This window comes from Somniosus microcephalus, chromosome 28 (genome assembly GCF_052327205.1).
Source record: "Somniosus microcephalus isolate GS21.2 chromosome 28, FLI_Smic_1.0, whole genome shotgun sequence".
NCBI classification, from domain to species: domain Eukaryota; kingdom Metazoa; phylum Chordata; class Chondrichthyes; order Squaliformes; family Somniosidae; genus Somniosus; species Somniosus microcephalus.
The window spans coordinates 41,260,280-41,287,239 of record NC_141014.1 but is presented as its reverse complement, the minus strand read 5'-3'; the positions used below and the strand labels follow the sequence as shown (position 1 = coordinate 41,287,239).

General features: G+C 50.4%; 1 protein-coding gene across 1 annotated transcript; it reads right to left on the bottom strand.

Annotated features, from left to right (window-relative positions):
* Positions 1–6: 6 nt before the first annotated feature.
* On the bottom strand, positions 7–26,346 carry LOC147099657 (rho GDP-dissociation inhibitor 2-like). The gene is made up of 6 exons (XM_085969013.1): positions 26,263–26,346; positions 16,483–16,665; positions 15,913–15,996; positions 11,564–11,640; positions 7,800–7,863; positions 7–3,427 (listed from the first exon to the last, which is right to left on the bottom strand). The coding sequence occupies exons 2-6, from the start codon at positions 16,658–16,660 to the stop codon at positions 3,228–3,230; spliced, it is 603 nt and encodes a 200-aa protein (XP_085825139.1). The 5' UTR covers positions 16,661–16,665; positions 26,263–26,346; the 3' UTR covers positions 7–3,227.
* Positions 26,347–26,960: the final 614 nt, after the last annotated feature.

Here is a 26,960-nt window from a genome sequence, read left to right as displayed (position 1 = left end):
TAAAGAAATGGTTAACTAATTTATTGGAAAAACATTACATCAGATAGTAGAGCGCAGAGCCGTCCCAGTAGCTGGACGGTGGCAGTGTGAGCGGCGAAGAACACTTGCAATTTACAATGCAGCGGTCAGCCACAAGCTGCACTTTAGAGTTGAGAGGCCATTGTTACAACATGAGATTGTGACAGAGTCTGTTACTGTTGTGCGGTGTCATCGCGATCACATCATCGAAGCCTCGATTGCACGAGCTGGGCTCTGTTACTGAGATCACTTTACAGGACAAGGTGCTGGAACACAGGGTGGAGGGAGCACGAGAGAGGGCGAGATAGAGAGGGCAGAGAGAAGGGAGAGAGAGAGAGAATGAGTGGGGGCAGAGAGAAGGGAGGGAGAGAGAGAACGAGTGGGGGCAGAGAGAAGGGAGAGAGAGAGAATGAGTGGGGGCAGAGAGAAGGGAGGGAGAGAGAGAATGAGTGGGGGCAGAGAGAAGGGAGGGAGAGAGAGAACGAGTGGGGGCAGAGAGAAGGGAGGGAGAGAGAGAACGAGTGGGGGCAGAGAGAAGGGAGGGAGAGAGAGAACGAGTGGGGCAGAGAGAAGGGAGGGAGAGAGAGAACGAGTGGAGGCAGAGAGAAGGGAGGGAGAGAGAGAATGAGTGGGGGCAGAGAGAATGGAGGGAGAGAGAGAATGAGTGGGGCAGAGAGAAGGGAGGGAGAGAGAGAACGAGTGGGGGCAGAGAGAAGGGAGGGAGAGAGAGAACGAGTGGGGGCAGAGAGAAGGGAGGGAGAGAGAGAACGAGCGGGGGCAGAGAGAAGGGAGGGAGAGAGAGGAGGAGAGAGAGAAAAGGCAGAGAGAGAGAAAGGAGACACATAGAGGTGAATTTCCTCGCTTCCTCCTCCCGCTCCACCATCATAACTTTGGCGGAAGATTGGCGGGAATCCTGTTTATGAGGAGATTTTGCCTAATTTCCATCAAAAAGGTAACGGTGACGGAACGGGAGAAACTGTGAGGAAATTCAGCCCCATAGAAAGAGAAAGTGGTTTGATAACCGCTGGAGTCGGGAAACAGCGTGGATTACAGGAGGAGTGGGCTGTGGCTGGGAGCCTGTGTGGGACAGGCCAGTACAGCGTTCAGCGTGTGGGAGCTGAACCACTGATATGGACAAGGATGATGCATAGGGATGTATAATATGTGATATATGGTGTGGGGTGTGTAATGTGTGATATATGGTGTTGAATGTATGATATATGGTGTGGGATGTGTAATGTGTGATATATGGTGTGGAATGTGTAACGTGTGATATATGGTGTGGGATGTGTAATGTGTGATATATGGTGTGGGATGTGTAATGTGTGATATATGGTGTGGAATGTGTAACGTGTGATATATGGTGTGGAATGTGTAATGTGTGATATATGGTGTGGAATGTGTAATGTGTGATATATGGTGTGGGATTATATAATGTGTAATATGTGGTGTGGGATGTGTAATGTGTGATATATGGTGTGGAATGTGTAACGTGTGATATATGGTGTGGAATGTGTAATGTGTGATATATGGTGTGGAATGTGTAACGTGTGATATATGGTGTGGGATTATATAATGTGTAATATGTGGTGTGGGATGTGTAATGTGTGATATATGGTGTGGAATGTGTAATGTGTGATATATGGTGTGGGATGTGTAATGTGTGATATATGGTGTGGAATGTGTAACGTGTGATATATGGTGTGGGATGTGTAATATATGGTGTGGAATGTGTAGTGTGTGATATATGGTGTGGAATGTGTAATGTGTGATATATGGTGTGGAATGTGGAATGTGTGATATGTGGTGTGGAATGTGTAAGGTGTGATATATGGTGTGGGATGTGTAATGTGTGATATATGGTGTGGAATGTTTAATGTGTGATATATGGTGTGGAATGTGTAATGTGTGATATGTGGTGTGGGATGTGTAATGTGTGATATATGGTGTGGGATGTGTAATGTGTGATATATGGTGTGGAATGTGTAATGTGTGATATATGGTGTGGAATGTGTAAGGTGTGATATATGGTGTGGAATGTGTAATGTGTGATATATGGTGTGGAATGTGTAATGTGTGATATATGGTGTGGAATGTGTAAGGTGTGATATATGGTGTGGGATGTGTAATGTGTGATATATGGTGTGGGATGTGTAATGTGTGATATATGGTGTGGAATGTGTAATGTGTGATATATGGTGTGGAATGTGTAAGGTGTGATATATGGTGTGGGATGTGTAATGTGTGATATATGGTGTGGAATGTGTAATGTGTGATATATGGTGTGGGATGTGTAATGTGTGATATATGGTGTGGAATGTGTAATGTGTGATATATGGTGTGGGATGTGTAATGTGTGATATATGGTGTGGGATGTGTAATGTGTGATATATGGTGTGGAATGTGTAATGTGTGATATATGGTGTGGGATGTGTAATGTGTGATATATGGTGTGGAATGTGTAATGTGTGATATATGGTGTGGAATGTGTAATGTGTGATATATGGTGTGGAATGTGTAAGGTGTGATATATGTGTGGAATGTGTAATGTGTGATATATGGTGTGGGATGTGTAATGTGTGATATATGGTGTGGAATGTGTAATGTGTGATATATGGTGTGGAATGTGTAATGTGTGATATATGGTGTGGAATGTGTAATGTGTGATATATGGTGTGGAATGTGTAATGTGTGATATATGGTGTGGAATGTGGAATGTGTGATATATGGTGTGGAATGTGGAATGTGTGATATATGGTGTGGGATGTGTAATGTGTGATATATGGTGTGGGGTGTGTAATGTGTGATATATGGTGTGGGATGTGTAATGTGTGATATATGGTGTGGGATGTGTAATGTGTGATATATAGGAAACCTTTAAATGGACAAGTAAACCATAAGAACACTGTTCAAGCAGAGGTTCCTGACTCCTGTTGTAAATATTACACATTAGGACAAATGAATCTGATTCCCAGCAATATTCCACCCAACAGAACCAGTGTTCCTTTTCCAACTCTTCCCCAACGTGTGACCATTCCTCATCCTACACGGCGGGACGTCCCATTGACTTTGATGGCTCGCGGGCTGTGATCTGGGCGGTCCAGCTATTTGATTCGAGAGCTCAGCTGAGCGGGCTTTGGCGGGAGGCAAGGTGGGCTATAAGGGGGCTGCAGGCAGCGCTCGCTGTAACCTCCTCCTCCTGCTCGGGTTTACTCCTTCCATTCTTTCTTCAGACTCAAGAGCCACTCCCAGGTCAGGTGGTCATGCTTGTCGTCGTCGGTGAAGGATGATTTGACGGTGTAGGTCCCGCGAGCGGCCAGACCCTTCGGTGCATCCTCCGATGAGGACACAAACTCGTACTCCTCAGCACGGGGCCCGTAGCTCCCCACCATGAACACGTTTTTTTCCACTGTTTGGAGAAAGAGGAGATAACAGAGATAAACTTACATTTCTACAGCGCCTCTCACAGCCTCAGGAAGTCCCAAAGCGCCTTACAGCCAACGAAGTATCCCCACGGGGAGGTTCACTAGTGCTGTTGGGGGGGGGTTTAAACTAAGTTGGCAGGAGGATGGGCACCAGGAGGTAGCATTAGAAAGGAGAAACAAGGGATTGGGAGAGACGGAGAGCACTAAAGCAAGAAATAGTAAGGTATTAGGTGGGGTCAGACTAAGTGAGAACACAGGATGGTCTAAGGTGGGTTTACGGTGTACGTGTGTGAACGCACGAAGCGTAGTAAACAAGGTAAGTGAGCTGCAGGCACAAATAGCCACATGGGAATATGATGTCGTGGCGATAACGGAGACCTGGCTCAAGAAATACCAGGATTGGGTATTAAATGTTCCTGGATATGAGGTGTTCAGGAAAGATAGGGAAGGAAATTAAGGAGTTGTTTTGGCAGCCACTCCCAGGTCAGGTGGTCATGCTTGTCATCGTCGGTGAAGGATGATTTGATGTGTAGGTCCCGTGAGCGGCGAGACCCTCCGGTGCATCCTCCGATGTGGACACGAACTCGGTTAAGGAGAATGTTACAGTGCTGGAGAGAGATGATGTCCTGGAGGGGTCAAAGTCAGAATCTATATGGCTAGAGTTAAGAAATAATCGAGGTGCCATTACACTACTAGGTGTATTCTATAGACCACCAAATAGTGGGAAAGATATGGAGGAGCAAATTACAGAGAAATTACAGAGAGATGCAAGAACTATAGAGTAGTGATAATGGGGGACTTCAACTATCCTAATATAGGCTGCGATAGTCATAGTGTAAAGGGCAGAGAGGGGGAAGAATTTCTGAAGTGTGTTCAGGAGAACTTTCTTGATCGGTATGTTTCCGGCCCAACGAGGAAGGAGGCATTGCTGGATCTGGTTCTGGGGAATGAGGTGGGTCAAGTGGAGCAAGTGTCAGTAGGGGAACATTTAGGGAACAGTGATCATAATATCATAAGGTTTAGATTAGCTGTGGAAAAGGACTGGGAGCAAGCTAGCGTAAAAATACTTAATTGCAGGAAAGCAAATTTCAGTGGGATGAGAATGGATTTAGCCTGGGTAAACTGGAATCAAAGATTGGCAGGCAAAACTGTAATTGAACGATGGGCTGCCTTTAAAGAGGAGATGGTTTGGGTACAGTCGAGGTACATTCCCACTGGGGACAAAGGTAGGGCAACTAAAGCCAGAGCTCCCTGGATGATGAAAGAGATAGAGAGTAAGATGAAGCAGCAAAAGGGGACGTATGACAGAACTCTGACGAAGGTCATTGACCTGAAATGTTAACTCTGTTTCTCTCTCTATAGATGCTGCCTGACCTGCTGAGTATTTCCAGCATTTTCTGTTTTTATTTCAGATTTCCAGCATCCACAGTATTTTGCTTTTGGAGTAGAGGTGAACGGTTGTTTACCGGACTGGAGGAAGGTATACAGTGGTGTTCCCCAGGGGTCAGTTCTAGGACCACTGCTTTTCTTGATATATATTAATGACTTGGCCTTGGGTGTACAGGGCACAATTTCAAAATTTGCAGATGACACAAAACTTGGAAGTATAGTGAACAGTGAGGAGGATAGTGATAGACTTCAGGAGGACATAGACAGGCTGGTGGAATGGGCGGACACGTGGCAGATGAAATTTAACGCAGAAAAGTGTGAAGTGATACATTCTGGTAGAAAGAATGAGGAGAGGCGATATAAACTAAATGGTACAATCCTAAAGGGGGTGCACGGACAGAGAGACCTGGGGGTATATGTGCACAAATCATTGAAGGTGGCAGGGCAGGTTGAGAAAGCAGTTTAGAAAATCTTACGGGATCCTGGGCTTCATGAACAGAGGAATAGAGTACAAAAGTGTGGAAATTATGATGAACCTTTATAAAACACTGGTTCGGCCCCAACTGGAGTACTGTGTCCAATTCTGGGCACCGCACTTTAGGAAGGATGTGAAGGCTCTGGAGAGGGTGCAGAAAAGATTCACAAGAATGATTCCAGGGATGAGGGACTTCAGTTACATGGATAGACTGGAGAAGCTTAGAGTTTAGAACAATGAGAGGTGATCTAATTGAAACATATAAAATACTTAAGGGGCTTGACAGGGTTAATGCTGAGAAAATGTTTCCCCTGGCTGGGGAGTCTAGAACCAGGGGTCACAGTCACAGAATAAGGGGTCGGCCATTTAGGACTGAGATGAGGAGAACTTACTTCACTCAGACGGCGGTGAATCTTTGGAATTCTCTGCCCCAGAGGGCTGTGGAGGCTCAGTCGTTGAGTATATTCAAAACCGAGGTCGATAATTTTTGGGGAATTAAGGGATATGGGGATAATGCAGGAAGGTGGAGTTCAGGTAGAAGATCGGCCATGGTCTTATTGAATGGTGGAGAAGGCTCGAAGGGCCGAATGGCCTACTTCTGCTCCTATTTCTTATGTTCTTAAGCTGGGGTTATTCTCCTTAGAGCAGAGAAGGTTGAGAGGAGATTTGACAGATGTGTTCAAAATCATGAGGTGTTCTGGACAGAGTAGATAGAGAGAAACTGTTCCCATTGGCGGAAGTGTCGACAACCAGAGGACACAGATTTAAGGTGATTGGCAGAAGAACCAAAGGCGACGTAAGAAAAAACTTATTTAAGCAGTGACTGGTTATGATCTGGAATGCACTGCCTGAAAGGGTGGTGGAGGCAGACTCAATCATGGCTTTCAAAAGGGAATTTGATAAGTACCTGAAGGAGAAGAATTTGCAGGGCTACGGGGAAAGGGCGGGGGAGCGGGACTAGCTGAAGTGCTCTTGTAGAGAGCCGGCACGGGCTCGACGGGCCGAAGGGCCTCCTTCTGTGCTGTAACCATTCTATGTTTCGAGGTACTTTTTGAAGTGTAGTCACTGTTGTAATGCAGTAAACATGACAGCCAATTTGTGCAGAGCAAGCTCCCACACACAGCAATGTGATAATGGCCAGATCATCTGTTAGGGGATAAATATTGGCCCCAGGGCACCGAGGAGAACTCTTCTGTTCTTCTGAGAGCACAGACAGGTTTAAAGTCTCATCTGAAAGACAGCACCTCCGACAGTGCGGCGCTCCCTCAGTACTGCCCCTCCGACAGTGCGGCGCTCTCTCAGTACTGCCCCTCCGACAGTGCAGCGCTCCCTCAGTACTGCCCCTCCGACAGTGCGGCGCTCCCTCAGTACTGCCCCTCCAACAGTGCGGCGCTCCCTCAGTACTGCCCCTCCGACAGTGCGGCTCTCCCTCAGTACCGCCCCTCCGACAGTGCAGCACTCCCTCAGTACTGCCCCTCAGACAGTGCGGCACTCCCTCAGTACTGCCCCTCCGACAGTGCAGCACTCCCTCAGTACTGCCCCTCAGACAGTGCGGCGCTCCCTCAGTACTGCCCCTCCGACAGTGCAGCACTCCCTCAGTACTGCCCCTCAGACAGTGCGGCGCTCCCTCAGTACTGCCCCTCTGACAGTGCGGCACTCCCTCAGTACTGCCCCTCAGACAGTGCGGCGCTCCCTCAGTACTGCCCCTCCGACAGTGCGGCACTCCCTCAGTACTGCCCCTCTGATATTTATGACCCCAGGAGCCACAGGATAAATTGGAGTTGATTCGCCTCCAGTTTGAATCAAAAGCTCGTCACTTTGGTCACCGCCCACCCCCAGTGCATTAACTTGCTCTTTTTCAACAGACACAACAGGCAGGCACAGTCGGATCTGGGTCTCAGCTCCAGTGCTGTCGAGATTAGGTCATTGCCTCCATCCCTCGCTGCCCTGAGGAGCTGGTGCTGGGCCTCCTTCTTGAAGTGATGTTACTGAGGGGCTCGCTGGGCAACTTCAGAGGGCAGTTAAAGAGTCAACCACGTTGGTGTGGGACTGGAGTCACCCACAGGCCCAGACCGGGTAAGGACGGCAGGTCTCCTTCCCTAAAGGGCATCAGTGAACCCGTTGGGTTTATTACGACAATCCGACAGCTTCACGCTCACTTTCACTGATCCCAGCTTTTTATTTCCAGGTGTTTTTTTTTGCCCGTGGTGGGAATATGAACTCGGGTCCTCTGGACTATTAGCCCAGGCCTCTGGATTACTGGTCCAGTAACGTAACCGTTCTGGTGCCGAACACACGAGATGGAGTAGATTTATTAACTGACGGCCCGGGTATAAACCTGGTGTCGAGGATTGGCCGCCAGTTAGAGAAATCAGAAACAAATAAATATCAGTTGTTTTGTTATAACCGGCAGCCAATCTGCGACACCAGTTATATCCCCGGGCAGTGAGGTGGAAAGCTCCCCCAGCGAGTACATTTATCAGTCTCCTTACCTTTTATTCCCTTCCTGTAGGTGTGCGCTACATACTTCAATCCCGAAACTATTTCTTTGTTTACCTGCACAAAGAAACCGGTTTTAGTTCTCACTGACGTAAGTCAAACCATTCACAGAATAAAGTTTACCTCAGGCAGGGAGAATGCTGAGTCACTGCCTGCTGGGGTCTGGAGGGTGAATTCAACCCAGAGATCGCTTCTTTCAGTTTCGATTCCTCTTTTTTCAATGAATGTTGAGGTGAGGGACTTTAGTGCTGGAATGTTGAACATTTCCATCTCTGTCGCTCAGTGTCATCATCAAACACTCCCAGGGCAGGGAGCACACGGGGTAGATACAGAGTAAAGCTCCCTCTACACTGTCCCATCAAACACTCCCAGGGTAGGTACAGCACGAGTTAGATACAGAGTAAAGCTCCCTCTACACTGTCCCATCAAACACTCCCAGGGCAGGTACAGCACGGGTTAGATACAGAGTAAAGCTCCCTCTACACTGTCCCATCAAACACTCCCAGGGCAGGTACAGCACGGGTTAGATACAGAGTAAAGCTCCCTCTACACTGTCCCATCAAACACTCCCAGGGCAGGTACAGCACGGGTTAGATACAGAGTAAAGCTCCCTCTACACTGTCCCATCAAACACTCCCAGGGCAGGTACAGCACGGGCTAGATACAGAGTAAAGCTCCCTCTACACTGTCCCACCAAACACTCCCAGGGCAGGTACAGCACGGGTTAGATACAGAGTAAAGCTCCCTCTACACTGTCCCATCAAACACTCCCAGCGCAGGTACAGCACGGGTTAGATACAGAGTAAAGCTCCCTCTACACTGTCCCATCAAACACTCCCAGGGCAGGTACAGCACGGGTTAGATACAGAGTAAAGCTCCCTCTACACTGTCCCATCAAACACTCCCAGCGCAGGTACAGCACGGGTTAGACACAGAGTAAAGCTCCCTCTACACTGTCCCATCAAACACTCCCAGGGCAGGTACAGCACGGGTTAGATACAGAGTAAAACTCCCTCTACACTGTCCCATCAAACACTCCCAGGGCAGGTACAGCACGGGTTAGATACAGAGTAAAGCTCCCTCTACACTGTCCCATCAAACACTCCCAGTGCAGGTACAGCACGGGTTAGATACAGAGTAAAACTCCCTCTACACTGTCCCATCAAACACTCCCAGGGCAGGTACAGCATGGGTTAGATACAGAGTAAAGCTCCCTCTACCCTGTCCCATCAAACACTCCCAGGGCAGGTACAGCATGGGTTAGATACAGGGTAAAGCTCCCTTTACACTGTCCTATCAATCAAACACTCCCAGGGCAGGTACAGCACGGGTTAGATACAGAGTAAAGCTCCCTCTACACTGTCCCATCAAACACTCCCAGGGCAGGTACAGCATGGGTTAGATACAGAGTAAAGCTCCCTCTACACTGTCCCATCAAACACTCCCAGCGCAGGTACAGCACGGGTTAGACACAGAGTAAAGCTCCCTCTACACTGTCCCATCAAACACTCCCAGGGCAGGTACAGCACGGGTTAGATACAGAGTAACACTCCCTCTACACTGTCCCATCAAACACTCCCAGGGCAGGTACAGCAAGGGTTAGATACAGAGTAAAGCTCCCTCTACACTGTCCCATCAAACACTCCCAGTGCAGGTACAGCACGGGTTAGATACAGAGTAAAACTCCCTCTACACTGTCCCATCAAACACTCCCAGGGCAGGTACAGCACGGGTTAGATACAGAGTAAAGCTCCCTCTACACTGTCCCATCAAACATTTCCAGGGCAGGTACAGCATGGGTTAGATACAGAGTAAAGCTCCCTCTACACTGTCCCATCAAACACTCCCAGGGAAGTTGAGATTAAAATCAGAATTAAAAGTGAACCAACTCGGAGGATTGTTTGGACTCTGGGTGTAGAATTGTCTTCTCCCTTTGGTAAGGGAATAGTTGAGGAAAGTTACTTAGTTTATAGGGAAACTGTCCTTTTCAAAACATGATTTTAGTGAAAATACACACAGATCTATGGACCCTCTTCCACCTAGAAGGACAAGGGCAGCAGGCGCATGGGAACATCACCACCTCCAAGTTCCCCTCCCAGTCACACACCATCCCGATTTGGAAATATATCGGCCGTTCCTTCATCGTCGCTGGGTCAAAATCCTGGAACTCCCTCCCTAACAGCACTGGGAGCACCTTCACCACACGGACTGCAGCAGTTCAAGAAGGCAGCTCACCACCACCTTCTCGAGGGGCAATTAGGGATGGGCCTTGCCAGCGACGCCCACATCCCATGAATGAATATTAAAAAACTGCCATTAACCTGCGCTAGTCACAAATTAACCCTGCTTTATATATTAGAATGTTAAGCTTTCCACCCATAGTTTCCTGACAATGCCTCTTTAAGGCAGGAAAGATCCTATCACAGATGAACTGAACCTTGTCGACTTTGGCCAACGCTGTTTCCGATATTTAGCATCATCGCTGCTCCACTGAGATTGGCGAGAGTGTTGGATCTCAGGGAGTTCGTTTATAAACCCGAGCAGACCACACATAGCGTGTGTGGAAAAGCTTCCAGTCGCACATTCACGCCCCTTCTGGCCCTGCCATGGCTGGAAATTTACGGGTAAATATGTACAAACTGAAACAGCCCCAAAAATATGTGGCTGTGTGAAAACAGTCAAACCTCGGAATTAACCAGGTCAACAAGACAGAGACCAAAAATCACTCGACATTTTAACTTCTCAGACTTGATCTTTGTGATAGTCCCAGCTCACAAATGTGACTGGCATTTGCTGTGGATACCTTAAAATTAGAGCCAGGCCGTTCGGGGTGATGTCAGGAAGCACTTCTTCACACAAAGGGCAGTGGGAATCGGGAACTCACTCCCCCAAAAAGCTGAGATTGATAGATTTAGCTAGAGATAGAATAGTCATAGTGGTTAGCACTGTTGCCTCACAGCGCCAGGGACCCGGGTTCAAATCCAGCCTCGGGTGACTGTCTGTGTGGAGTTTGCACATTCTCCCCGTGTTTGCGTGGGTTTCCTCCGGGTGCTCCGGTTTCCTCCCACAGTCCAAAGATGTGCGGGTTAGGTTGATTGGCCATGATAAAAAATTGACCCTTAGTGTTAGGGGGGATTAAATACGTGGGGTTACGGAGATAGGGCTTGGGTGGGATGGCTGTCGGTGTAGGGACCGGGTGTTAGGGTTTGGATGATCAGCCATGATCTCGTTGAATGGCGGAGCAGGCTCGAAGGGCCGAATGGCCTACTCCTGCTCCTATCTTCTATGTTTCTATGATTTACATTGGGTAAGGGTATTAAGGGATTCGGAACCAAGACGGGTGGATGGAGTTAAGATACAGATCAGCCATGATCTCATTGAATGACGGAGCAGGCTCGATGGGGCTGAATGGCCTCCTACTCTTCCTATGTAAACAGGATTTTGTGAATGCACAGATAGACACCCAGCTGTTGTACAGTCAGTGATTTAATCCCGAAACCATCGCTCTACACACTGGTACACACAAAGAGCTAATGCCTCAAAGCATGGAGATTTTCACCCTCTGCCTTGGTACCAAAACAGGAGCAAGATTCGCTCCGACAAAATCTTCCACCAAACGGCAGAAACTATCCAATTCAGGAATGGGCAAGGTGTAGAGGAGGGGCTCGTGGCGATGAGGGGGAGATGTGTCTAGATAACTGAACCAGAACAACTTGGTGACAAATAGAAAAAGGAAATATAAGAATGTGAGACTGACTTTGAAGTGTATTTTCACTTTGTAGGACACGCCTTCCTTCAGCACAATCTTATTGTTCTTCAGAGCCTTGAGGTCACCTGTTGAAAGTAGAACAATGTCAGAATCAGGGGCAACGGAGAACAAATGGAAAGGAAGACTTGCATTTCTATAGCGCCTTTCACAACCTCAGGACATCCCAAAGCGCTTTACAGCCAATGAAGTGCTTTTTGAAGTGTAATCACTGTTGTAATGTGGGAAACGCAGCAGCCAATTTGTGCACAGCAAGCTCCCACAAACAGCAATGTGATAATGACCAGATCATCTGTTTTAGTGATGTTGGTTGAGGGATAAATATTGGCCCCAGGACACCGGGGAGAACTCCCCCTGCTCTTCGAAATGGTGCCATGGGATCTTTTACATCCACCCGAGAGGGCAGACGGGGCCTCGGTTTAACGTCTCATCCGAAAGACTGCCCCTCCGACCGTGCAGCGCTCCCTCAGTACTGATCCTCCGACAGTGCGGCGCTCCCTCAGTACTGCCCCTCCGACAGTGCGGCGCTCCCTCAGTACTGAACCTCCGACAGTGCGGCGCTCCCTCAGTACTGCCCCTCCGACAGTGCAGCACTCCCTCAGTACTGCCCCTCCGACAGTGCAGCGCTTCCTCAGTACTGTCCCTCCGACAGTGCAGCACTCCCTCAGTACTGCCCCTCTGACAGTGCAGCGCTTCCTCAGTACCGACTCTCCGACAGTATGACGCTCCCTCAGTACTGCCCCTCTGACAGTGCAGCACTCCCTCAGTACTGATCCTCCAACAGTGCGGCACTCCCTCAGTATTGCCCCTCCGACAGTGCAGTGGAGTGTCAGCCTGGATTTTGTGCTCAAGTCTCTGGAGTGGGACTTGAACAGACAACCTTCTGACTTCGAGGTGAGAGTGCTACCCACTGAGCCACGGCTGAGGAGTCAGACCAGAGCTGAAAGGGAAGAAGGTGTAAAGAGTGAGGACTGGGGGAGGTTGCAGGGAATAGGGAGGAATGGGAGATTTTATAGACTAGGACAGGCGCGCAGTCTAGTAACCTGCTGCAGTTACTAATACAAGTTCTCGACGGGCTGTCTGACATCGAGTGTCCCAGACACGGTCAACAGGAGCTGCCCCTGGATGCAAGCACCTCATGGAAGCACATGGTTACCTGACCAGGACACACCTGGTCAGTGGATTGGCATTGGCAATGGAGGTATTTGGCCGATGGTCAGTGCAGCCTCACGGCGGCGATGCTGAGGCCTCAGAGAGACCAAAAGTCAGGGGGAGGAGTTCACATTTTTTTTTGAGGCAGAAGGATGGGGCGTTTCTATAAATGTTAATTGGTTCAATCAGCGATGCAAAGACTGGTTGCTTAAAGCTGCGATCTGTGCAACGTACTGGCGGGTCGTCTCAAGCTGTTCACCACAAAGCCCATTTAAGGGAGAAACGAAAAGCTGAGTCCGGACATTTGTCAGGTGTCAGCGTGCAAGATCTTATCAGCGGGTCACCATCGAAACCACCGAGCCAAGCTTCCTGAGCGATGGTTTCAGCCCCAGGGCGGGAGTGCAGTTTGCACAGTTCTGATGCAGCAAGCAGCCTACATCTTAGAACGTTCCTCCATATTTGAACATGAACTTTCTGTTTTGAAATATTAATAAACACCAGCAGCCCTTGTGAGGCGGGATTATAACAATTTTTTAATTCAACGTTCCCAATTTATCTGAGTTTGGTGCCAGAACCACGCCTGCGGACTTCACTACGGTTGCTGAGGTGCCTGCGTATTTGCCTGAAGGACACTTTTGTTGGTTAGGTTGTAAAATATTATGAAAGAAAGAAAGACTCACATTTCTATAGCGCCTTTCATGACCTCAGGATGTCCCAAAGCGCTTTACAGCCAATTAAGTACTTTTTGAAGTGGAGTCACTGTTGTAATGTGGGAAACGTGGCAGCCAATTTGTGCACAGCAAGCTCCCACAAACAGCAATGTGATAATGACTGGATCATCTGTTTTAGTGATGTTGGTTGAGGGATAAATATTGGCCCCAGGCCACTGGGGAGAACTCCCCCTGCTCTTCTTCAAAATAGTGCCATGGGATCTTTTATGTCTACCTGAGAGAGCAGACGGGGCCTTGGTTTAATGTCTCATCCAAGAGACGGCATCTCCGACAGTGCGGCGCTCCCTCAGTACTGCCCCTCCGACAGTGCAGCACTCCCTCAGTACTGCCCCTCCGACAGTGCAGCGCTCCCTCAGTACTGCCCCTCCGACAGTGCGGTACTCCCTCAGTACTGCCCCTCCGACAGTACGGCGCTCCCTCAGTACTGCCCCTCCGACAGTGCAGCACTCCCTCAGTACTGCCCCTCCGACAGTGCGGCACTCCCTCAGTACTGCACCTCCGACAGTGCTGCACTCCCTCAGTACTGCCCCTCCGACAGTCCAGCGCTCCCTCAGTACTGCCCCTCCGGCAGTGCGGCGCTCCCTCGGTACTGCCCCTCTGACAGTGCGGCACTCCCTCAGTACTGCTCCTCCGACAGTGCGGCGCTCCCTCAGTACTGCCCCTCCGACAGTGCGGCACTCCCTCAGTACTGCCCCTCCGACAGTGCGGCACTCCCTCAGTACCGACCCTCCGACAGTGCAGCACTCCCTCAGTACTGCCCCTCCGACAGTGCGGCGCTCACTCAGTACTGCCCCTCCGACAGTCCAGCGCTCCCTCAGCACTGCCCCTCCGACAGTCCAGCGCTCCCTCAGTACTGCCCCTCCGACAGTGCAGCGCTCCCTCAGTACTGCCCCTCCGACAGTGCGGCGCTCCCTCAGTACTGCCCCTCCAACAGTGCAGCACTCCCTCAGTATTGCAGTGGAGTGGCAGCCTAGATTTTTGTGCTCAATCTTTTACGGAATGAATTGACCTGTCTGTTCCATAGAAAATCGGAGGTGGTGGCCATTTTCAGTGCGTTCCGCCTATATTTCCGTTAGCCCTGCACCGTAACACCCTAGAAATTAATGGATGCTATCGCGATACAAAAAAGACCTAAAGTTACATTTTTTAATAACATGCTTCTCATTTAAGAATCCTCGGCACAAGATTTACTCATTATTTTCCATTACTCCAAAGAAATACTTCTTTTTTTTAATCCTTCCGGTTACGTTCAATGGGGTGGAATGAAGAGGGGTGGGAGGAGGCTCGAGTGGAGCATAAACACCGGCACAGACCAGTTGGGCCGAATGGCCTGTTTCCGTGCTATAAATACTAGGAAATTCTACGTAACATTTCCCCGCCCCAGCCCTCTTCCAGAACGTTATTTTCAGCCCAGAGATTTGTCCCGATAATAAATTGCAGCAAGGAATCGATGCTTGTGTGATAGTTGTGTGACTCATTTGTTCTCAGCCTTCCAGCTCTCAAATACTCAGAGTGCTGACGCACTGTGAGTGTGTTCGGCGCTATTTCAGTTGCCAATACTTTAACAAGAACTAAATGGGAGGAGGGGTACAGGGCATTGGAGTGCCAGATAGGGGGCGGCAACCCTTCAGGTTTGGCCCCGGAATCTCCAGGAATTGAAGATTATTCTCCTGGACACGGCCGCAAGGGGGAATATCATTGGGGTGTTAGAGAAATTGTGTATTCTGTTAATTTTCTTCGAATATTTTTGTTTATTGGTTATATTGGAGATGGGGAACGGCTGTTTGACCGGATTGGGCGGTTGGAGGTGGGCAGTCAGGTGGTGGAACCCCCAGGAATATGTCCAACCATAGTTGGCACCTCATTCGCAGTGCCTTGTAATGTTGGGCCAATCCTACAGAATCTCATGGCAGGGAGGAGGTGCGGACTAATTATCTCACGCATCTCCTAGCAACTGGTTAACGGTGGCACGGTGAGTGTGTGACTCAGGCAGAGAGCAAGGTACTGTCGGAGGGTACTAAGCAGAGTTGAAGCAAAATTAGATGCAAATTTATGCTCTGTTTATACTTCGCAAAACTCTTCAATCGTAGCACTGACAATCATGGCCGCCAACTAACCAAGGCCAGATATTTATATCTAAACCTCGTCCAATTAAACTATTTATTGACAGCAGGGATGGCGTGCCTTGTTATTGGGATCCTCTGATCGCTGGCCATTCCTGGTTGTGAATGGGTCAAGGCATCCATCTCACTGCCCCAACTATCCTTTCGAACTCTGGCCTTCGCCCAGATCCTGTTGGCATGCACCACCCCAATTATGATATATTACACTGTGTCCCCACATCCTGTTGGCACAGCGAGCTTTCTTATAACCAGCCATACATCATATTTCACGATGCCCTACTGGTGTGAACAGGCCCCAACTCCTGAGATTTGTTAAATGCCACGGAGAACTTACCGGTGAGGTCTATGGTGATTGGTTCTGGTGCTTCCTCACAGACGAGGGTCATTCGAGTCACACTCACATTGGGTATACTGGGATCTAGAACAGGAATCAGGATGTCATTGTTTGAAGCCCTTACTTGAAAACTGGACAGCCAATCCCATCCAACAGCCTTATAAACCACAGCTCTTGACCCCATCCACCCACCTTCTCCCCATATCCCTCAACCCCACCCACCCACCTTCTCCCCATATCCCTCAACCCCACCTACCCACCTTCTCCTCATATCCCTCAACCCCACCCACCCACCTTCTCCCCATATCCCTCAACCCCACCCACCCACCTTCTCCCCATATCCTGCCTGTCTCCAGAAACACACACAATTCCCTCTTGCCCCATTTACACTGTCTGCTTCAATATCCCTCCCTGGTAACTTATTCCACTGCCCTTTGTGTGAAAAGGTTCCTTCTGGCTTCCCTTCGTACGCCGAGTTTTTAGTGTGTGCCCCCGACCCCGCCCTGCTAGCTGGGTTCTTGAGTAATTATTGAGGTTAGAATTGGCCAGGTGTTGGTTTGCTGCACTGACCTGCCACCAGGGGAAGCTCCTCTCCCAGCAGGGTCTTCTTGTACCTTAGCAGACTCTCATCATCCTGGTCCAACTGCACAATCTCGGCCAGCGACTTCTGGGCCGGCGGTTTGTAGTTTAATGCCTTCTCTTCCTCCTCATCAGCCACTGGTTTCTCATCGTGCTCCTGCTCCGTCATTGTACCTGAGGAATGAGACATGGAGTTGGATCATTCCAGGAGAATGCTAAGCAATCGTCCCTTGTCCTTTTCCCATCGTCCCTCCATTCCTCAGGGAGTCTTTGGTTGCAAGGATCCCAACCACTCGCCGCTGTCTTAAGAACATAAGAACATAAGAAATAGGAGCAGGAGTAGGCCAATCGGCCCCTCGAGCCTGCTCCACCATTCAATAAGATCATGGCTGATCTGATCCTAACCTCAAATCTTCTATCACTCTGCATCCACCCGAACCCATGTGATCTCCCGGGAGAGGCGAAAAACCAGATAAAGACCCAATGGCCAATTTGGGAGAAAAAAATCTGGGAAATTCCTCTCCGACCCATCTAGGCGATCGAAATTCTTCCAGGAGATCACTCTGTCCCTATATTTTCTACAGTACTTACCTTCTGTAAAGGCGATCTCCACCCCAGCCAGGAACAGGAATAAAACCATCTCCTGAAATCTAACAGAATTAGAACACAGTAGGAGCAGAACAAGGCTACACGGCCCCTGGGCCCGCTCCACTACCCACAGGGCCATGACCATTCCGAACCCAGACTCATGTCCAATTTCCTGCCCGCTCCCCGTAACCCTTTATTCCCTTTACTTCTAGGAAACTATCTATTTCTGTTTTAAATTTATTTAATGATGTAGCTTCCACAGCTTTCTGGGGCAGCAAATTCCACAAACCTACCACCCTCTGAGTGAAGAAGTTTCTCCTCATCTCAGTTTTGAATGAGCAGCCCCTTATTTTAAGATTATGCCCCCTAGTTCTAGTTTCACCCATCATTGGGAACATCCTCACCGCATCCACCCGATCAAGCCCCTTCACAATCTTATATGTTTCAATAAGATCGCCTCTCATTCTTCTGAACTCCAATGAGTAGAGTCCCAATCTACTCAGCCTCTCCTCATATGACCACCCCCTCATCCCCGGGATTAACCGAGTGAACCTTCTTTGTACTGACTCGAGAGCAAGTATGTCTTTTCTTAAGTATGGACACCAAAACTGTATGCAGTATTCCAGGTGCGGCCTCACCAATACCTTGTACAACTGCAGCAATACCTCCCTGTTTTTATATTCCAACCCCCTAGCAATAAAAGCCAACATTCCATTGGCCTTCTTGATCACTTGCTGCACCTGCATACTAGCTTTTTGAGTTTCGTGCACCAGGACCCCCAGATCCCTTTGTACTACAGTACTTTCCAGTTTCTTGCCATTAAGATAATAACTTGCTCTATGATTTTTCCTGCCAAAGTGCATAACCTCACACTTTCCAGTATTGTATTCCATCTGCCAAATCTCTGCCCACTTACTTAGCCTGTCTATGTCCCTTTGCAGGTTTTTTATGTCCTCCTCACTCACTACTTTCCGTCCCATCTTTGTATCATCTGCAAACTTGGATATGTTACACTCGGTCCCCTCCTCCAAATCGTTAATGTAAATTGTAAAGAGTTGGGGACCCAGCACTGACCCCTGCGGAACACCACTAGTTACTGGTTGCCAATCTGAGAACGAACCATTTATCCCAACTCTCTGCTTTCTGTTAGAGAGCCAATCCTCCACCCATGCCAGAATATTACCCCCATCCCGTGATTTTTTATCTTGAGCAATAATCTTTTGTGTGGCACCTTGTCAAATGCCTTTTGGAAGTCTAAATACACTACGTCCACTGGTTCCCCTTTATCCACCCTGTATGTTACTTCCTCAAAAAACTCAAGCAAATTTGTTAAACATGACTTCCCCTTCATGAAACCATGCTGAGTTTGCCCTATTAAATTATGTTTATCCAAATGTCCCGTTACTGTCTCCTTAATAATGGACTCTAACATTTTACCAACCACAGATGTTAGGCTAACAGGTCTATAGTTTCCAGCCTTCTGCCTACTACCCTTTTTAAATAATGGTGTTACATTAGCAGTTTTCCAATCTGCCGGGACCTTTGCTGAGTCCAGTGAGTTTTGGAAAATTATTACCAATGCATCCACAATCCCTACCGCTACTTCCCTCAAGACCCTGGGATGCAAGCCATCAGGTCCAGGGGATTTATCCGCCTTGAGTCCCATTATTTTACCAAGTACCACTTCCTTAGTGATTTTAATTGTATTTAGTTCCTCCCCCCCTAGAGCCCCCTGTTTGTCCAGTGTTGGGATATTCTTAGTGTCCTCTACTGTAAAGACTGATACAAAATAATTGTTCAGTGTTTTTGCCATCTCCATGTTTCCCACCATTAATTTCCCGGTCTCATCCTCTAAGGGACCAACATTTACTTTAGCCACCCTTTTTCTTTTTATATAACTATAGAAACTTTTACTGTCTGTTTTTATATTTTTTGCTAATTTACTTTCATAATCTATCTTCCCTTTCTTAATCAATCTTTTTGTTATTTTTTGCTGTCTTTTAAAGACTTCCCAATCTTCCATCCTCCCACTAGATTTGGCTACCTTATATGCCCTTGTTTTTAGTCGGATACTATCCTTAATTACTTTACTTAGCCACGGATGGCTATCTTTTCTTTTACACCCTTTTTTCCTCAGTGGAATATATTTTTCTTGGAAGTTGTAAAATAACTCCTTAAATGTACACCACTGGTCATGTACCGTCTTACCCTTTAATCTATTTTCCCAGTCCACTCTAATTAATTCCGCTCTCATACCTTCATAGTCTCCTTTATTCAAGCTCAGCACGCTTGTTTGAGATCCAACCTTCTCACCCTCTAATTGAATATGGAACTCAACCATGTTATGGTCACTCATTCCAAGGGGATCCTTTACTAGGACATTTTTAATTAATCCTGTCTCATTACACAGGACCAAATCTAAGGTTGCTTGCCCCCTGGTCGGTTCAGTTACATACTGCTCAAGAAACCCATCCCTAATACACTCAATGAACTCTTCCTCAAGGCTGCTCTGCCCAATTTGATTTGTCCAGTTAATATGATAATTAAAATCCCCCATAATTATAGCTGTTCCCTTATTACAAGCCTCAACTATTTCCTGATTAATACTCCGTCCAACAGAGTTGCAACTGTTCGGAGGCCTATAGACTACACCCACTAGTGTTTTTTTCCCCTTATTATTCCTTACCTCCACCCAAACTGTTTCACTATCCTGCTCCTTTGACCCAATATCATTTCTCTGTATTATAGTGATTCCTTCCTTTATTAACATAGCCACCCCACCTCCTCTCCCTTCCTGCCTGTCCTTCCTGATTGTTAAATAACCTGGTATGTTTAATTCCCAGTCATGGTCACCCTGCAGCCATGTTTCTGTAATGGCCACAAGATCATACCCATATGTCATTATTTGTGCCGTTAACTCATTCATTTTGTTACGAATGCTACGTGCATTCAGATAAAGAACTTTCAAATATGTTTTGTAACACTTAGTTCCTGTTTTTTCCCTTTTTAGTACTTTACTTTTTACTCCATACCTTCTGTCCCTTCCTGACACATTCTGTTTTTTAATTCCCCCACTGCTACCTAAGTCTATGACCTTCTCTGCTGTCATTTCTATGATTTGCTCTCTAGAAACCTCCCCCCCACTAATTAGTTTAAAGCCCTCTCTACAGCCCTAGTTATATGATTCGCCAGGACTCTAGTCCCAGCACTGGCCAAGTGGAGTCCGTCCCAACAGAACAGCTCCCTCCTGTCCCAGTACTGGTGCCAGTGTCCCAGTCTTAGCGCGTGAGTTTATGCAGCGAGTGACAGCAGGCTATTCGACCTGGGTGGGGGCAGGGACAGGGCAGCCGAGTCCAATGCCACACGAGCTCAACCTTCCCGTGCACGTTCCATCAGGATTCACTCCTGGATGCAAAGGGGGAACGGGGACCCTGGCTGATTGTTGCACTAACCTAGTGCAGTGGGTCTCAAGCCAGTGACAGCATCCCAACTGAGATCAGTAACAAGGGGCACAGCCTGAGGGTTAGCGCCGGAGGGATGATGGGGGGAAGAGAAAAGAATTGTTTACACACACAGAGGGTTGTTGAATGCGGAGTGCTTTACCTCAAAGGGCAGAGACTACAGGGCAAATTCAGTGATCCCAGGGCAAATTCAGAGATCCCAGGGTAAATTCAGAGATCCCAGGGCAAATTCAGTGATCCCAGGGTAAATTCAGAGATCCCAGGGTAAATTCAGAGATCCCAGGGCAAATTCAGTGATCCCAGGGTAAATTCAGTGATCCCAGGGTTTGTAGTCTGTATCTCCAGCACCAACCTGCATTTATATAGCGCCTTGGGCCATTTTCCTACATTAAAGGCGCTATATAAATGCAGGTTGTTGGTGCTGGAGATACAGACTATCATTAGGGGCTTTGCCCCCAGGAGGCAGAGTGGATCTCTGCGCTCCTCCAATTCTGGCCTCTTGCGCATCCCCCGATTTCCATCGCTCCACCATTGGCGGCCGTGCCTTCAGCTGCCTGGGCCCCGAGCTCTGGAATTCCCTCCCTAAACCTCTCCGCCTCTCTCTCCTCCTTTAAGACACTGCTTAAAACTGACCTCTTCGACCAAGTTTTTAGTCGCCTGTCCTAATATCTCCTTACGTGACGCGGTGTCAGACTCAGTGAAGCGCCTTGAGCCGTTTTACTGTGACTGACAGCTCATGGGCGATGAACAAATAGGGAGGGGGAACCTCGTCAGGTAAAGGGTTTTTACCTGAGGGACCCCAAGGCTGAATTGGAGCTCAGCTTCTCAGAGCCCGTTTGCTGTCAATGCTTAAAGTTGCTGAAGTTGATTGAGGGAAGTCCAACGGACAGCTGCAGCTTGGGTTGTGCAATGGTTGAGAAATGGAGCTGCCTGTGAAAGTCAGTCCTTTCCTGTTGCAGACTCTGAGGTCCTGGCCTGGGCTCATGATTTGATAAGACTTACAAATGAGGAAGTGATCTTCTAACCACAATAAACACGAAGCGTGCGTTCGCCATCCAGCCTCGGGCTAACCTACAGATCAACAAAGTGTGATATTTTTGCAGAAACCGGAATTCTGGGTTAATAGTGAGCACTTTGTGCTATGAGTAAGAGTGGACTAGGCATGGTGTGTCCCTATCTCTGCAACCTCCTCCAGCCCCACAACCCCCCGAGATCTCTGCCTTCCTCCAATTCTGGCCTGTTTCACATCCACAATTTTAATCGCTCCACCATTGGTGGCCGTGCCTTCAGCTGCCTGGGCCCTGAGCTCTGGAATTCCCTCCCTAAACCTCTCCGCCTCTCTCTCCTCCTTTAAGATGCTCCTTTAAACCGACCTCTTTGACCAAGCTTTTGGTCATCTGCTCTAATGTCTCTTTATGTGGCTCGGTGTCAAATTTTGTCTGATAATGCTCCTGTGAAGCACTTTATAAATACAAGCTCTTGTTGTGTGAGCAGCTTAAATATCTTGAAGAAGATCCCTCCACTGGCGAAGTTTTACACCGAGTAAAAATAGGACCCACTGGGGTAAAGAACGAGAATGCAGAGAGTTCAACAACTGGGAGTTCTAAGTCTACCCAGGGGAGAGGGGTTTTTTTTATGTAGTTTTCTTTGCAGAGAGAGATATTTGTGCTCCATTCTCTGATATTACTGTTGCACTGGTAGCGGGCAGGCCTGGTGATGTCGGGAGATCAGACCTCGCACATCCTGACATTGAACATCACCACTGCGGGTCAGCAGGACACCCAGACCAGGTGCAGGGTCAGAGTGCAGGGTCAGAGTGCAGGGCCAGACCAGCAAACTCCGCTCGATTGCAGGTTCAACAGGAAGTGGCTCCCCACCCCTCCCTCTCCCCCCACCCCTCCCTCTCTCCCCCACCCCTCCCTCTCTCCCCACCCCTCCCTCTCCCCTCACCCCTCCCTCTCCCCCACCCCTCCCTCTCTCCCACACCCCTCCCTCTCTCCCCACCCCTCCCTCTCCCCCCACCCCTCCCTCTCTCCCCCACCCCTCCCTCTCTCCCCACCCCTCCCTCTCCCCCCACCCCTCCCTCTCTCCCCCACCCCTCCCTCTCTCCCCCACACCTCCCTCTCTCCCCCACCCCTCCCTCTCTCCCCACCCCTCCCTCTCTCCCCCACACCTCCCTCTCTCCCCACCCCTCCCTCTCTCCCCCACCCCTCCCTCTCTCCCCACTCCTCCCTCTCCCCCCACCCCTCCCTCTCCCCCCACCCCTCCCTCTCCCCCCCACCCCTCCCTCTCTCCCCCACCCCTCCCTCTCTCCCCCACCCCTCCCTCTCTCCCCCACCCCTCCCTCTCTCCCCACCCCTCCCTCTCTCCCCCACCCCTCCCTCTCTCCCCACCTCTCCCTCTCTCACCCACCCCGTCTCCCCCTCCCCACCCCTCCCACTCTCCCCCACCCCTCCCACTCTCCCCCACCCCTCCCTCTCTCTCCACCCCTCCCTCTCACCCCACCCCTCCCTCTCCCCCCACCCCTCCCTCTCTCCCCACCCCTCCCTCTCCCCCCATCCCTCCCTCTCTCCCCACCCCTCCCTCTCCCCCACCCCTTCCTCTCTCCCCCACCCCTCCCTCTCTCCCCCCACCCCTCCCTCTCTCCCCCACCCCTCCCTCTCTCCCCCACCCCTCCCTCTCCCCCCACCCCTTCCTCTCTACCCACACCCCTCCCTCTCTCCCCACCCCTCCCTCTCCCCCCACCCCTCCCTCTCTCCCCACCCCTCCCTCTCCCCCACCCCTCCCTCTCTCCCCACCCCTCCCTCTCCCCCCACCCCTTCCTCTCTCCCCCACCCCTCCCTCTCTCCCCCACCCCTCCCTCTCTCCCCCACTCCTCCCACTCTCCCCCACCCCTCCCTCTCTCCCCACCCCTCCCTCTCTCCCCACCCCTCCCTCTCCCCCACCCCTCCCTCTCTCCCCACCCCTCCTTCTCTCCCCCACCCCTCCCTCTCCCCCCACCCCTCCCTCTCTCCCCACCCCGCCCTCTCCCCCCACCCCTCCCTCTCTCCCCCACCCCTCCCTCTCTCCCCCACCCCTCCCTCTCTCCCCCACTCCTCCCTCTCTCCACACCCCTCCCTCTCTCCCCACCCCCTCTCCCCCTCCCCACCCCTCCCTCTCTCCCCCACCCCTCCCACTCTCCCCCACCCCTCCCACTCTCCCCCACCCCTCCCTCTCTCCACACCCCTCCCTCTCCCCCACCCCTCCCTCTCTCCCCACCCCCTCTCCCCCTCCCCACCCCTCCCTCTCTCCCCCACCCCTCCCACTCTCCCCCACCCCTCCCTCTCCCCCACCCCTCCCTCTCTCCCCACCCCTCCCTCTCCCCCACCCCTCCCTCTCCCCCCACCCCTCCCTCTCTCCCCACCCCTCCCTCTCTCCCCCACCCCTCCCTCTCTCCCCCACTCCTCCCTCTCTCCCCACCCCTCCCTCTCTCCCCACCCCCTCTCCCCCTCCCCACCCCTCCCTCTCTCCCCCACCCCTCCCACTCTCCCCCACCCCTCCCACTCTCCCCCACCCCTCCCTCTCTCCACACCCCTCCCACTCCCCCACCCCTCCCTCTCTCCCCACCCCTCCCTCTCTCCCCACCCCTCCCTCTCTCCCCCACCCCTCCCTCTCCCCCCACCCCTCCCTCTCTCCCCACCCCAGAGTGCAGGGTCAGAGTCCAGGGTCAGAGTGCAGGGCCCAGATCGCAGGGTCAGAGTGCAGGGCCTGAGTGCAGGGTCAGAGGGCAGGTTCAAGGTCCAGGGTGAATGAGATAAGTACATGCGGAGAAAGGATTAGATGTATATGTTGACACGGTCAGATGAAGAGGGGTGGGAGGAGGCTCGTGTGGAGCAGAAACGCCAGCACGGAACAGGTGGGCCGAATGGCCTGTTTCCGTGCTGTAAATTCAATGTAATTCTCAACAAAAGCCAGTTGCACACAATCGCTTCTCTGCTCCGAACTCGCTCAATGGAGGTCTGCAGAACCTTAGAGCAGGGTTCGGGTGGACTGCGCCTTTAACCGCAATAGGCCGTCGATAGTTTTCATAAGTGCTCAGGTGGGGGGAGGGGGAGAAAGGGGGCCCCCTGGTGAGAAGTGACAATCTCTTTTCCAATTGTCTCCCGTCCTCTCTCCAGGGGCTGACCCTGGCTGGGGTTCAGTTCCCACTGGTGCCAGCGGCCTATACAGCACCTCGTGCAAGTGGTCACAACCCTCAGGGTGAGGTTACATAGGGAGTCCCGACAGGCGCTTTGACCATGGGGGCCTTCACTGGCCAAGTCCGACCCTGTTTCTGACCTGACTCAGGCTTTTCCAGCAACTGCAAGCAGTGATCTGGCTGATTTCCCCCCTCCCCCCAACCCAAGGCTAATTGCAATGCTTCAACATTGGGTACGGGGCAGTCCTGGCTCTGTAACTGGATGAATAACCCAGAGAATGGGACTTAAACCCCACCACAGGCAGTTTGAACATTTCAATTCAGTTGTAAAAAATAAAAGGTAAGGAGACTGATAAATGTACTCGCTGGGGGAGCTTTCCACCTCACTGCCCGGGGATATAACTGGTGTCGCAAATTGGCTGCCGGTTATAACAAAACAACTGATATTTATTTGTTTCTGATTTCTCTAACTGGCGGCCAATCCTCGACACCAGGTTTATACCCGGGCCGTCAGTTAATAAATCTACTCCATCACGGGTGTTTGGCACCGGAACGGTTACGTTACTGGACCAGTAATCCAGAGGCCTGGGCTAATAGTCCAGAGAACCCGAGTTTATATTCCCACCACGGGCAAAAAAAACACCTGGAAATAAAAAGCTGGGCTCAGTAAAGGTGAGCGTGAAGCTGTTGGATTGTCGTAATAAACCCAACGGGTTCACTGATGTCCCTTCAGGGAAGGAAACCTGCCGTCCTTCCCCGGTCTGGGCCTATAGGTGACTCCAATCCCACACCAACCTGGTTGACTCTTAGTTGCCCCTCTGAAGTGGCCCAGCGAGGCACTCGGTTGTACCAGCGGTTCAAGAGGCAGTAGCACCACCACCTTCTCAAGGGGCAACGAGGGATGGGCAATAAATGTCGGTCTTGCCAGCGACGCCCACATCCCAAGAATGAAAATGAATTTGAAAAAAACTAACTACTCAACCCCAGCCGAGATCAGTTCACCCAGCTCAGACCAGGCTGGACCCCAGCTCATCGAGAGCCACCCTTCGAGGGCGGGTAAAAGCCTGTCACAGGTGAGGACAAACCAACCCGCTCTGTACCGCACCTTGGGGCTGGACTCGAGCAGCCAGAGATAGACAGAGGGAGCAGTTGGGTGGCATCCCGAGACCCCCCACCCAGGATCCCGGCAAGAGGAAGAACGCCTTGAGACAACCAAAGAGCTATTTGGAAGTGGCGACCTGTAATCCAGTCCCCTGGTGCCGTTATGTCGTAGAGACTCTCCGCTCACGGAGAGAGACGGCCGGATTTGGGCAAAACATTTCACCGATCAGAGTAAAAGGAAGAGGGTTTGAGAACGTTTAGTCCCCTACAGCTCAGTTACTGCGTGTAACAGGAAGCAACGATACAATCTAACAGGAAGCATCGCAGCCGAGAGAAACACTAAACTGAAAAATACCTGCCGTTTCTCTGGGTTAATATTAACCGGATCGCAGCTATGGGAAATGGGATGATATAAAGCATTGCTGCACAATGGCTGAGACTCACCGTGGGAGCTGGTCGTGGATGCGGGGCTGGTACGTCGCGACTCTTAGTAAACTCGGACTGAAACCGGAGCCAGGAAATGTACCCACTGATGTCACATCAGTTAGCGCAAAGCACAGCATCGGATTGGCAGATAGTTTCCAGACTGCCCTGTTTGCTCCCTCAGTCTGTGTTGCCCCTGTTTGTTCCCTCAGACTGTGTTGCCCCTGTTTGTTCCCTCAGTCTGTGTTGCCCCTGTTTGTTCCCTCAGTCTGTGTTGCCCCTGTTTGTTCCCTCAGTCTGTGTTGCCCCTGTTTGTTCCCTCAGTCTGTGTTGCCCCTGTTTGTTCCCTCAGTCTGTGTTGCCCCTGTTTGTTCCCTCAGATTGTGTTGCCCCCTGTTTGTTCCCTCAGATTGTGTTGCCCCCTGTTTGTTCCCTCAGATTGTGTTGCCCCTGTTTGTTCTCTCAGTCTGTACTCAGTCCTCCTGTTGTTTCCTGCCACATGGGGTAATTTTTACTCTGTGGATCCTTGCCCAGTAGGGAATGGGCTGGGATGGCCAAAGTCATTTTACAACCAGTGATCGGGGAGAGGAGACTGGGTTGGATTTGAAATGAGGTTCCACAGAGGAGAAGCCAGTTTGTGGAGCAGGGACTCCACCAGCCAGACCCTGAGAGGGTCGCACCTCGATGTTGTGTCTTCATTCAATGCGGCGGGACATTCA